Raw genomic sequence first — 13,164 nt, forward strand, 5'->3', positions numbered from 1 at the left:
ATTGCACCTTGAAATTCCGTTGTTAGTTTGTTGGCAACACTAAATTTTACTCATAAATATTATTTGCTATTGAGATAAGTTGGTGTATCTAGGATTTTCTTTTTACCGAGGTGAAGCATCTACAAAAGAACCACTAACCTCAATTCAGCTGCTAGTGTTTGCTCTGCCTCGTGTTTTCTCACCCATACATCAGACGGTGTGATATTATGAATTCAGTGTTAGAGTTGATGCCCTATTGGATCTGTGAAAGAAGCCTTTCGTTTTGTTTCATACCTCTGATGTTTTTTCTAACGCATATATTTATGATAGTAAGACCACAAACACACATAAATTGATGCAATGGTAAGATGAATTTAATTTTATTAGTTTCAAATATGAACAAAAATGTATTTCTACTCTGAAAAATAAATTAAAAATGGATGCAGAACACCATTCCGTGAAAATTCAAACTTTAAATTGTCATACTTTTCATGTTTTCTTGTTGGTGTAGCCTTTCTCGTTTCACACTGAACGCATAACAATACTGCTATTTCTAATGTAAATTAGCTTCTTTAAAAGTTGTCCTGAACCTGTCTTCCTATTAAGTGTTTTAAACCTTCTTTGGTGTGGTGCCCTCCAGGCCACAACATGGTCTATTTATTAATAAAACCAAAATTCAATAACCCATTTTCCCCCTAAGGACTACATTTACAAAGTACATTTATGTATTCAGTATTACATTAAAAATAATTTTAACTCAAGTGTAGTGTAATGTTTTTGACAATTTTCAAATTCACGTCCACATTCACACATCTGCTCTTTAAAAGACAACTCTAATTGTGTTAATTAAATTAATATGTTGGAGAGATGTGTGAATTTCACAGACTGCTGGTTTAAAACAGTGGTTTTTATTGCACAATAATTTGACCCATGAGTGAATCTGGATTGAAGGCTTCAAACATTTTTAACTGTGTGTTACTGTCTGAGCAATTTTTTAGCCTTACTTTAATTTGTACATTCACGTTGGAGTGAAGCATGTGGTGAAATGTTGTTATTATGGAAGTTGGATTCTCATCTCATAACAGTGACTTCTCTGATCCCACACTGCCCTGCAGTAATACTGTGTAATAAATAATAAATTCTGTCCCGATTTTCCAGAGCAGATGGCTCCAAATAGAATCCCAACATGTGACAGAATAGTTTCCAACAATCTCAATGGAATAAGCTGCGAGCATTCATTTGTGCAGCGAGCAATAATAAAAGCTACGTTTTCTCTCCACATCTGTGTCCCAGTTTAATGCTTCAGCATATTTGGGATTTGTGTTTTCGAAGTCCTCTTTGATACAAAGGTGCATGAATGGCTTCCTCTGTTCACAAATATTTTAGCCAGGCATTCAACAATGATGGTCGGCGGCGTTTTTCTTTTTCCCGTTAAGAACCAACATCCCTGTTTTTATGTTTGAGTTTCCATCATCTGACCCTGCGCTTTTTACAAATCCAAGAATTAAAGTTTCATGAATACGATTGAGATCATCTCGATCAATGTTTCACGAAAGTCTGACATTCCATGAATGAATTGACCTCAATAGTGTTGGACTGATTTGAACTGAATGGACAGCAGCATCTCATTACAATGAACCGGCCCATGCAGAGCACCACAGAGCGCAGTGATGCTGCAGATAGTCTTAATTAGATTAACCAGAAGGCTTTTCCTAAGGTAATCAGTCAGTTGGTGCTTGTTCACAATGTTACCTCAGCAGTAACGCTGCAGGGAGGCTTGTGGCTTTTGTCTCAGCCTCCTATGAGTCAAACTCACTGCATATTAATGCACTGTGTTTGACCTGGCACTGTTTTCTCTTCTTTCTTCTGTAAGTGTAGTCTGTAAAGGTGGAGCAGGTTTTGTAAACACAATACAAAACTGATTTGAATTGGCCGAAACCGGAGATGAGGAAACTGAGGCTAAAACCAAAACACCGATAGAAAATAATTATGCCAATTATTACCATTGCATTTATTGCAATTACTGTGTACTAATCCATAATAAAATAATTTGAAGTTTATTTGGGTCCGGACCTCGGCAAACCACTATAATTTACACTGAACGTTGTACAGTAAATGGTCAGGTCACGGGAAACTTCAATAATGGGGAAAGTGTAATCTGTAAAAAAAAGTGTATATTTGCAAATCAATGTACAAGTAATATGCATAATTAGCAAGAAGGCTGTTTCCCCTTATCGGTGACATGTGGGTGTAATCAGTCAGAAAAATAAACCACATTTATGGGACGTTGCTCCAAGCTACTATATGTCCAGCCTATGCAGGACTGAGAATCAGTGCACTTCCATCAAATGGTATTCTACAGCTGAAACATATGGTTCATTTTTTTCCCCCAGTTTTTGGCTATATCTTCTTTTTCAGTACCAGGGACAGCGCATCAAAAGCATTGTGATACGAGAAAGAATCTTAATAGTCTTCCGTTTTATGTCAAACCACCAGAATTGTGTTGTGTAGTTCACTCTACTATTATCTATAATTATTTAATTGATTACTGCTCTGAAGAAAATGATAAACAAGCCGGTTAATTTGTGTCATGTTTGATAAATGAAGTCCTATACGAAAACATGAATACAAATGGAAATGAAAAAAAAAAAGCTCACGTAAACTTCGGGTCAGAAACAGCTGCTGGAAGATTGAAGTTTGCTGTGACAACACTGTAAAGAGGAAATGTTAAACTTTTAAATTGGTATAACAGGAAAAGCCCAGGGAGCCACTCAGAGCAGACTGATTATTGAGCACCAACGCACCGTCCTCCTAACATACTCTGACCGATGAGGAGGAGCAGAGTGCACATTAGCAGACAACATATTGATTAGGACGGCCGTGCCTTAGCTGGTGGAGCAGTTAACTAAAGCGGTTGTTGGTTTGATTCCAAAAGTGAATAATTTTGGTCAACTGTGGGTATTCTAGAGTCTGAGCTATAATGATTGTGTTTGTTAGTGGTGGGATGTGATTAAAGTATTCCTGTCATTAGGGAATTTGTAATTTATTATTTATGTTTTAATTTACTAATTTGTGTCTTGCAGCAAAACCTTTTGCATTGAATGTAAGTGTTGTATCGATAAGAAACGTCCTTTTTGCGTCATATAAGGGATACCAGGTTTGCAGGATATAAGAGAACTGAGACAATAAATAAAAATGCAGATAAATGCTTTTTTTTAAAGGCTACAGTTGTCTTTAACTCTTGATTGAAAATAATGGGTTAAAGGTGCAGCCCCAGTTTTTATTTTACACTTGTAAAAACATGCTATAAACAAATGTCCTACATCTGTCAGCAGTTCAAGGCTCATTAATCCTATTTTGACCTAAGGAAACTGTGGAGTTACAAAACAGGTCAGGGTTGTAAAACACCTGAGGTTTACGGTAGGACCGTGCAGCTAAGTGTTCATCTCGTTACTGTCATTAGTGCTCCTTTATTGGCACTTAAAATATTGCAACATTATTGCCTCCCCCCACCCCATAAACAATGAAGCCATCCATAATTTTAAATACAAGTAAAATGAGCAAATATTAAAACAACAGCAATTCTAAACCTTTTCCGTTTTCTCTTTCAGATCTACATGCATTGTGATCTCCGGCTCTGTGGGTGATCCTGTGTCGCCATGAGAGTCTAGGATCTCAGCTCTCCAAGGGAAATGGCTTCTTTTCTAATACCCCTACTTGGCTACCTGACTTATGACTTCCACTGCCTGTAAAGAACCTGCCAGTTATTTATGGGAACTAATAATTGGTTTGCACTCCTGAGGATTTAAGTTTTTCCAGGACTACTTTCTTTTGATTTTTTTTTTTACCTCCCCACTTTAAAAAAACCAAACAAAAAACCAAACAAAAAAAACCCAGAAAACTCCTGCACTTTGCAACAGAGTGGGGAGGTGCTGAGACGATGGCGAACAACTCGTACAGCGGGGTGAAGAACTCCCTGGTGGAGGCCAACCATGACGGAGAGTTTGGCTGCAACCTCAAAGAACTGCGCTCTCTTATGGAACTGAGGGGCGCTGAGGCCCTGAACAAAATTGGAGAATCTTACGGGGATACTCAAGGACTCTGCAACCGATTAAAAACGTCACCAATAGATGGTAAATTTTTCACAACACTCAACATGACAATTGCTGTTTCACTGGATGTAAAACAGGATGTGTTCTTTGGACGGCTGATGTGGTTTCCATGTAGTCTAGAAGGCATTTCACTGGCGTGTCATCCACGTTGTGAATACCTTGACATCACTTCCTCGGAAAACGCTTATACTAGACAGGTGGCTGGCTGGCTGGCTCTGATCCGGGCCAGTCCTGCTCTATTATAAGGCCTATGTGGAAATGTCCCCCTCATCGCCCCACCTTTCTCTTCCTTTTCACCCTTTTGTGTGTGTGTGTGCGCGTGTGTCCTGTATGTAGGCTTAGGTTAGACCAGCTGTCTGGCAGGCCATTACAGCAGGTTTGTACTGGTGTTGAACATTTCAGTGTCCCCTGTGTGGTGCAAAATCCAACTGCTCACTGTGGGAAATGGATGTGTCCCTGCTGACAGTTGTAGATTAGCATTTAGGCTACAGGAAGGCTGCACTGGGGCAGCGGCGGATGGCAGTACCACTCACTTTTTTTTTTTTTTTTCCTGTTTTGTCCTCTACTATTTTCTGTCACAGTTTGTCTCTGTGGACCGTCTCCCTAATCGCCAGTGTGACCTTGACTGAACTCTTACGGGAGGGGATTTTCAGTGTGATCCCAGATTTAAAAAACCAACACACTTCCACTGTAGCAGCACCAGTCTTTCTGCGTGCATTGCCCAAAAAAAATGGAAAGAAAAAATATATTCTGACCAAAGGCAAAACATCACAACTGTCCTTGAAGAAACACCTAATGCCCTGCTAGTGTTTGGGTCTTTAATCTATTAACATCACAGCTGCTAAAAATATTTATGTTTGTCAGAAATATAGCAAAGACGCCAACTGGTAGAGATGTTACATTATTAATAGTAGCAAACCTTGTGGCACAACATGTTGTGTTGTTCATTTGACTTTTCTAAATTTATCTGAAGATTCTTTGACAAAAAGCCACACAAAAAAAAAAAAGGTTTAATCTCTTATTTATTACTACGGTTTTGCAACTTCCTTTTGTTTCGATACCATTGTATCCTTTCAAATTCTTTGGCTGTTGGTCGCACTAATTTTAGTTTTAGTGATATTTTAGTATTTTTATTTCTTTCCCTTAGAGCTTATTCCAATGTAACATTTGTCTGTTTGACAGATGTAAACCATCAACCCAGTCAAAGTTATGCACTAACGTAACAACTGAATCTCAGAGAGCATAAATCACCAATAAACCCAACCCAAACTGATACTTTTTTCCCCCCTTTACACATCTTTCCCTCTTTGTCTGTTCCTTCATTTGGTTTGTTACGTTTGGTAATACTTGTCAAGCACGCTTTGTTTCCATAGTTTGGATTCTTTACATATCTCTACCAGTTCCTGAAAGTCCTGCTTTGTTCATCTGTTGTTAGGTTTACCACTTACATTTCTTTCTGCTTATCTTTTATCTTTCTCTTTTTTTTTGCAGCTACAGAAAAGAAATTAGTTTAAAAAAAATCATATTTTTGATTGCATGAAAAAAAGTATTTCCTGTCATATGAATGACAATATGCAACATAGTGTAAACAAAAACGCCAACAGGCAGTTACTTACATTAAAAATGTCAAAACAACAGACAATTAACAATTACAATTAATCCCATTGTAAATTATCACTAAAATTCCATCCTATCTGCACAATTCTTCAGCAATCAGCGCCCCAAGTCAATAGACTATTAGATTATTCGTAAACTCCTGGGAAACGTGATGCGAGATGACCCCCCCCCCCCAAAAAAAAATCTCTTGCGACCCACCTGAGGGTTACGACCCAGTCTTTGGGAAACGGTGGTTTAGTCAACTCTAGTCTCTGTGAATACTATAGATAATATTTTAAATGGACGCGTGGAGGCGGTTTGTCTCTGCTGTCTGAAAAACAAGGAAAAAAAGAAACAGCAACGTCAATATTTTCAGAAACGTCACTGCTCACACTCCAGCATTTCTTTACTCTCAATGGGACCCTCACGGTCCCTCTGCATAATGAGACCTCTCAAATAGGAAGGCCATCCTGCATCGATACTATTGACATTGTTCCCCCATTTTCTGCCTTCACAATTATTCCCCTGTTGATTGCTGTTTTTTTTTTTTCCGGAGTCAAATGTTTGGGTTACAGCCTATTGATCCAATTGACTGGGGGCTAAGATTCTTCTGCAGTTCAAGAGCCGACCAGGCGCTCTGCATGTTTCAGGTACATGTTCCAGACTCTAGAATAATGGTTTATTCTTGGTGACTCAGGGGAGATTGGTGCTGCTTCTCTTGTCTGTGTTCGGAATGATGTGTTTAGACAAACCTCAGCCTGTGAGTGAACACTTATGGCCAGACTCTGAATTGGTTATAGAGCTTAGAGAGTTTACTGGGAACAGGAGATTTGGGCTGTCTAAACATTTGGTTTTATTCGTTTCCTCATGTGCCGTAGAGGAGTTACAGTAGTCTGAGCTGTGAACTCTTGTCATAGAATTTTTGTAAAATAGAAAAACAATTTAAATGGTGTCATTTTCTGCTTACTTGAATAACTAACAATGTATTATGCTCCAGCACAAACATATTTAGGTACTTTTGAATCCATTAAGTCAGTAATGTTTGTGCTACAAATTAAAAAAGAAGTAATATGTACAGATGTGATTATCAATGGAGCTAAAGTTGTATCGTTTTGTTCTATGAAGTTATTAAGGCCCGTGACCTCATCAGTGAAGAATCTGCAGATAAGCAATAGCAACCAAAATGCCCTGATAGAAAACCCCTTGAGGACGAGAGCATTTTAGCTCGTCAGATTTATTAGTCCCATGGCCCATGGATTGGGTCTGGACCCTAAGCTTGGTCAAAGGAGATTTGTGTGGATACATTATAGGAATTTACTGAGTTGTATTTCCGCACATTTGTCAAATTTGTCGAGCACGTACAGTACAAAAAATATAATACATGCAACATTCTCCAGTAATGTTGGTATTTTCTCAGTGTGGTAAATGGGCAGTTGAAACCAGAATAAGTTCAAAGGTCCTCGTACTGCTCTGGGGCAAGATGCCCTGACTTGATGGCGTAAAATAAGGGTTCTAAGGTGCTGTTGTTGATGATGATTCATAGTCTTGGGGTTTTCACCCGCAAAAAAAAAAAAAAAAAAGCTGGTCAATGAGAGCTATAAACATTATGATTTTATCATCTATTGACTTTTTTTACTGTCCCCTAACTTCTTAGTAGTTTAGTTAGATGCCTCCGGTTGTAATAATATCCCTCCTCGTTTCTTGTTTGAGCAGCGTTGTTTTTCGGTACCTTAACAGGGTGAAATTGTCCAAAAGGACAGAGGTATGTGTTAACGTTGGTTCTTTAACTCGTATGCTAAGGGCTGTACTGTGGTCAGGTGTATGAAGTTACGGTGTGTAATGAGGCTGGGGGCTTTCTGCTCAGTGCATGGTGTATAAATGTTACTCACTTTGTACTAGTTGGAACTTTGTCTGTTGCAGGTTGTCTTTAAATAGCTTGTCCACTGAGGGACTTTGACCCATTTCTCGTTTTATGCCAAATTCTTACGTGGACAGAAGGAACAGCGACTGTAACCCTGTTTTCTCTGCTGAAGCCCCTTTACAGGGGCAGCTAAAATGAGACTACAATGAAGGAGGTCAGCCAGGGACAGAAATCCAAATTAAACGGTTAATGATTAGCTGTTTGACTGGAGACCAATGACGGGTGCTAAAAAGATGCGAGGTGGGCCAAGGCCAACCCTTTTTCTGTTTGTGTACCCAACAGAGAGACACTGTGTTGATGATCATCATCCTCTGCCGCTTGAAATTATTGCACTAAAGCGAAGAGATAATGTGGTGTTTAATGTAATGAGGGGATGGGTGGGGTTTGGAAGCTGTCAGCAAGGTTTCATTAGAGACGTGGAGAATCAAAGCAGACAGTGAGAGACGACCGGTGAGCAGCAACAGGCAGCTCTACAGGATAATCCTCCCTGGCTTTTTTCATGTTCTGCTGATGGTGACTCATGGCTGTCGTTCTCTGCCTACATAAAAAAATATTTGTTGGCTGAAGGTTGAAAAATTGCTATTGACTGGTACCTGTTCCAAATGAGATCCAGGCATACATTTTGAGCGGAAGCTTAAAGGCTGCATTCAATGTTGTGTTTGGTCTCCACCGTCCACGTGTGACAGTTTCTTTCTTAAAATTGTTATTGGTATTTTTTGATAGTTGTTTCATGCGTTTCATCCTTTTATTTCAATTTTTTTAATTTTCTTTTTCTTATTACAGTGGAACCTCGGGATACTAGTTTAATTATCATAATAATAATAATCCAGGACTGAGCTCGTTTCTCGAATCATTATTTCCCGTAAGAAATAACAGAAGAAAAAAAATCATTTCCGGCCCTCTAAAAAACACCTTCATTGGTGCTTATAACGATGTAAAAAACATTTTTTAAAAAGAGACATACACACAAAAAAATTATAGTATATACTCAAATCTTAACTCGCATCTCGAAGCAAAAATTTGCTCGAAGGCTTGCTCGTATCTCGAAATACTTGTATGTCGAGACGCTCATATCTCGCCTAACAGTTAGCCATACCTCTGTTATCTTCGAGCTATTTTTGTATTTAACGCTGCTGTACCTGTTTATTTAAAGCTTCCCTCTGGTGTTTTGCTGAAATTTTTGGAATTTTTTCTACATTCTTAGCTAACTCTTTTCTATCTCTTTGTGATATTTATTCTGTGATTCTAACAGTGGAACAAACATTAGCTAGAGATGCGATGTTCATTTAATGAAAATTGGTAATCTGTAGTTCAGATTAATCTGTAAAAGCTCAGGGGATCAGAGTTCAAATGTTAAATTACACCGCATATTTGTTCAACTGAGCAGATGAGGCCGAGGACATTTTCCTTCATAGTAAATAAATACTTGACTCGAGTCAGTTTCAGTAGGATTAAGCGTGTGATCACATTAGCAGCCCTGTAACAACACACTGACTACACAATTACACAAACCTTTTGTCTGTGGATAATCCACAGAGTGGCTTTCCATTATTTAAAGCTGATTGGATATGTTGGTGTCAACTTGCTATCCAAATAAGGGTTGGAACAATTAGTTGTTTAGTTGTTGCCAAATATATTAAAAGTTGGTACTATCCAAACTATCAAGAGTTAGAAGTATGGATATCCGATAATATCGGCCCGAAATTAGCATGAAATTAGCATTATGTAGTATCTGTAAGAATCGTTTTGTTTTTTTTCCTCCGATAATGAAAACCCAATAACCCAATGCCTTGGTTTTGACCAAATGATGTCTGCCCTAAAAATAGTTTTGGGGATAAATGGCTGTATGTTAAAGTGAAAATCACTAGATGGCAGCATTGCAGCTCATTGAATTAATCTCATACTCATACAATGGTTTGTACAGGTAAATAAATAAATATTACCAGGCCTATATTGGTATCGGCTGATTTCACAATCGGAAATTAGGTGTTTGGAAAGTATTGGCAACCTGCACGTAGGCAACTAAATCTTCAAATGTGGAGAGTCGCTGTCCCCAAATGACTTCAAGTTTCGAGTGCTAATCTTGCATCAAAGCAAATTGTATTGGATAACTGTGCTGCTAGCCATTTTTTCCTATGACGGTGAATGCAACACTGCCTTTTGTTTGTCAGTTGAACAGATCTTAAGTTTGAGCACTAAATGACTTGTGAAATCTAAATTAGATTTTAAATGATTACCATTAATTATTAATAGCTTAGGTGTTAGAAAAAAATGACAAATAATGCAATATCGAATGGGATTATTTGTCACCGCAGTAATGAGTAATTGCAGCGCTCTTGTCTTCTAAAGAAACCACCAACTTCGTCATAATACATTCATTCAGTGAAAGCTAAGGATGGAGTTTTTACTTGACTTCATTTTGTGGATCAAAGGACTCTCTAATAAAGACATGAGATCAAACGATAGTGCAACTAATTATCAGTTGCTGCATCGAGGCGGTTGGTATAATCAGGACACGGAGGTTGTGTGAAAATCGTCTCATGAGAAAAGACCCGTCTTACTCCCAGATGAACGCTGTACCTTCACTCCGTGTGCTGTTTCCACTGCTGAAATGCGTCACCATTGGTATTGTATTAGGCGTGTGTGTGTGTGTGTGTGTCCACGTCCCTGGGTCTGTCTGTTCACATTAGGATGCAGTTATTCCTGTTGCAGTGCGGCTTTTCTTCTGCCGTTGGTAATTTTATTTTTTAATAGCCTCAGATCCTTGCACTCTCACCCCCTCGACTGCCACCCACTCACCCCCGTCCGTCTGTTAGTGGCAGTTTCACATAGTCGCTCCTCCCTGATCCACGCACACACACGCAGTACTCTATCCAGTCTGCACGGCCGCCCACGCTCAGTCAGTCAGTCAGTCAGTCAGTCAGTCAGTCAGTCAGCATGAATAGACCTGAAAAACTGTCATGCATCATCAAATGTGCGAAGGCCCTTTTGAATATAAGGCCGTGGCTCGAATGTGGAGCCATTTGAATGGGTGGCTGGCTGCACATAGATCTGTCTGCACACAGGGATCAATGGCTCTGTGGCCAGTCAGGCACAGCAGGGTGTAAGAGAGAAGTCCCCGTGGCAGGGACAGTGGGTAGTGACTGTGAGCTGGTTGAACCTCTCCAGTCGCTCAGTCTTTGTATTTGAAACTGCAAACAGCAGTTTCATAGAAGATTGGCCCTGACCTCTGTTCTCACAACACACCAAAAAGAGGTGACTATGTTTGACGTGGCCACGAATGTGTCACGCTGATGTTCACCATTGTTGCCTCGGCCGTTTCTGTTTAGGAGAAACACTGACTCCTTGTAGGGGGCTGTGTTTTCATAAAGTCAGCGACGAGCGCTCTTTCCTTTTTAGAGAAAATACAAAGTCAGTGTAAACACAGTGCTCCGGTTTGGCTGTAGATCAGAAGCTGCAGCAGTTATCTTTAAACTGGAGTGATGCAGAAGTGCACAGCTCTTCTGGTGTAATCAGAATATATATATATATATATATATATATATTTCCTGTTTAAATCAAGAGAAACAGATTAAAGGTTTGAGGGTTATATTGCTAACTCTTAATATAGGAATAAAAATACAACCTAGATAAAGAATAATGTTGAAAAAGGAAGTAAAAAACCTTAAGGTATCTTCAGACAAAAAGCTGTAATCACAAAACTGAACATTATTAAATTATTCTACTACTCCAACTACAAATGTTATAAATACAACACATCAAAATAATTTATAAAAGAGGAATTACTTTCAGCTTCTTCCTGGGGTGGCCTTATTAACAGTCATTTAGCAGATTTTTTTTTCCCCCTGTCCTAACCCAGACTTTTAACAAGTAACATCAAGTAACATTCCTCTTTTTCCAATACAAACTGTTCTCATTAGTCAAACTCTGGTCAGAAACCAACCTGTTAGCCAATTAGCCATAAAGCTAATGAGAATATAACACTGAATGATGGTGAAGATCACTGTGGGTCCTTGACTCTTAAAGGCCACTCTTACTTTAACTACCAACCTAGTGGTTCTGAAATAATTTTTTTTTTCAAGTACTCTGAAAATACTTGTCTCTACCATTGTGACCAAGCTCATAACACAGCAGTTTATTATTAATTAGATGATTGGCCTGTTAATTAGACAGAACCACGTTGAAGTAGCGCCACCACTCGACCATTCAGTTCAGAAACCACAACAGAACACAATGAGAATCCAACTTCCCTGCCTGCCACTAAGGAGAGCCCAAGGACCATGAGTGGTACACGTACCATAGTTTGAGAACTGATAATAGCAAATGTCCTAGTTCTAGTGTTTCTGACTCATCCACTTACATATTTTTCTCTTCTGTTTCTTCTCTCCAGGTCTAAGCGGACAGCCTACAGACATCGAGAAGCGGATAACAGTGTTCGGGCAGAATTTGATACCACCTAAAAAGCCCAAGACTTTCTTACAGTTAGTTTGGGAGGCACTGCAGGACGTAACGCTGATTATCCTGGAAGTGGCAGCCATAGTATCACTAGGCCTTTCTTTTTATAAACCTCCAGATGCCAAAAGAGAAAGTAAGCACCTCATTGAATTTCTCCTTTTATCGTCTTTGTATTCTTTCCCCAAACTCCTCTGGTCTTATTTATAAGGTGATGTGATAAAAGTTAATGTGGCTGTTTTAAAGGCTGCTTCATGCTCTAAATGTGTCCTTTTTTTATTGTACAGATTGTGGAAGGGCTGCTGGAGGTGCGGAGGATGAAAACGAGGCAGAGGCGGGCTGGATTGAGGGAGCGGCGATCCTTCTATCAGTTATCTGCGTGGTGCTGGTGACGGCGTTTAACGACTGGAGTAAAGAGAAGCAGTTCCGGGGCCTCCAGAGCCGCATAGAGCAGGAACAGAAATTCACTGTCGTTCGCGGAGGACAAGTTATCCAGATTCCTGTGGCTGATATTGTGGTCGGCGACATTGCACAAATAAAATACGGTAGGTAGTACGGTAGAGAGAGCTCTTAATTGGGTTATTAAATTAAACAGCATAGTCGTTTATTGCATGTTTTACAGGCGGTGAAGATTAAATCTGTCAATTAGGATTAATGTGCAAGAAAAAAAGAAAACGTGTTTGTATTTTCTCAGGTGATCTTTTGCCTGCTGATGGAGTTTTACTCCAAGGAAACGATCTGAAGATTGATGAGAGCTCGCTCACAGGAGAGTCAGACCATGTCAAGAAAACACAAGAAAAAGATCCAATGCTGTTATCAGGTAGGGCAGGAAAAATGACTTTTTTTTTTCCTAAAAAATGTCGTGGTGTTTCCCAGTGAAATTTGATGTTATTGAAAGGTTTTGTGGACGGAGCGATTTTTGTGTTGCTCCTCGTACGCTGTTTGATTCCCCCCGAGTCCTGGCTGTGCTTCTTCTGCCATCACTCTCACTAATGAAAGGAGAGCATCCTCTAATTAAAATAAACACGGGCGAACATTTGAGTGGCTCCTCAGTCTTTATGTTCATTCTCACACCAGTTTTGATCTCATTTCTCTGGATAAATT

The 13,164-nt window shown here is 39.3% G+C and overlaps 1 protein-coding gene across 3 annotated transcripts in view; it reads left to right on the forward strand.

Moving 5' to 3' along the window:
• atp2b1a (ATPase plasma membrane Ca2+ transporting 1a) overlaps positions 1-13,164 on the forward strand; it is a 41,070-nt gene that overhangs the window by 9,394 nt on the left and 18,512 nt on the right. For all 3 annotated transcript variants that reach the window (XM_025057286.1, XM_008315650.2, XM_008315648.2), the window contains exons 2-5: positions 3,591-4,112; positions 11,999-12,196; positions 12,348-12,605; positions 12,755-12,880. In XM_025057286.1, the coding sequence (XP_024913054.1) occupies positions 3,920-4,112; positions 11,999-12,196; positions 12,348-12,605; positions 12,755-12,880 (775 nt within the window). In that variant the 5' untranslated portion in view covers positions 3,591-3,919. The remainder of the gene's footprint in view (positions 1-3,590; positions 4,113-11,998; positions 12,197-12,347; positions 12,606-12,754; positions 12,881-13,164) is intronic.

The sequence above is a fragment of the Cynoglossus semilaevis genome, chromosome 8, assembly GCF_000523025.1.
Source record: "Cynoglossus semilaevis isolate Cse_v1.0 chromosome 8, Cse_v1.0, whole genome shotgun sequence".
Lineage (NCBI taxonomy): Eukaryota > Metazoa > Chordata > Actinopteri > Pleuronectiformes > Cynoglossidae > Cynoglossus > Cynoglossus semilaevis.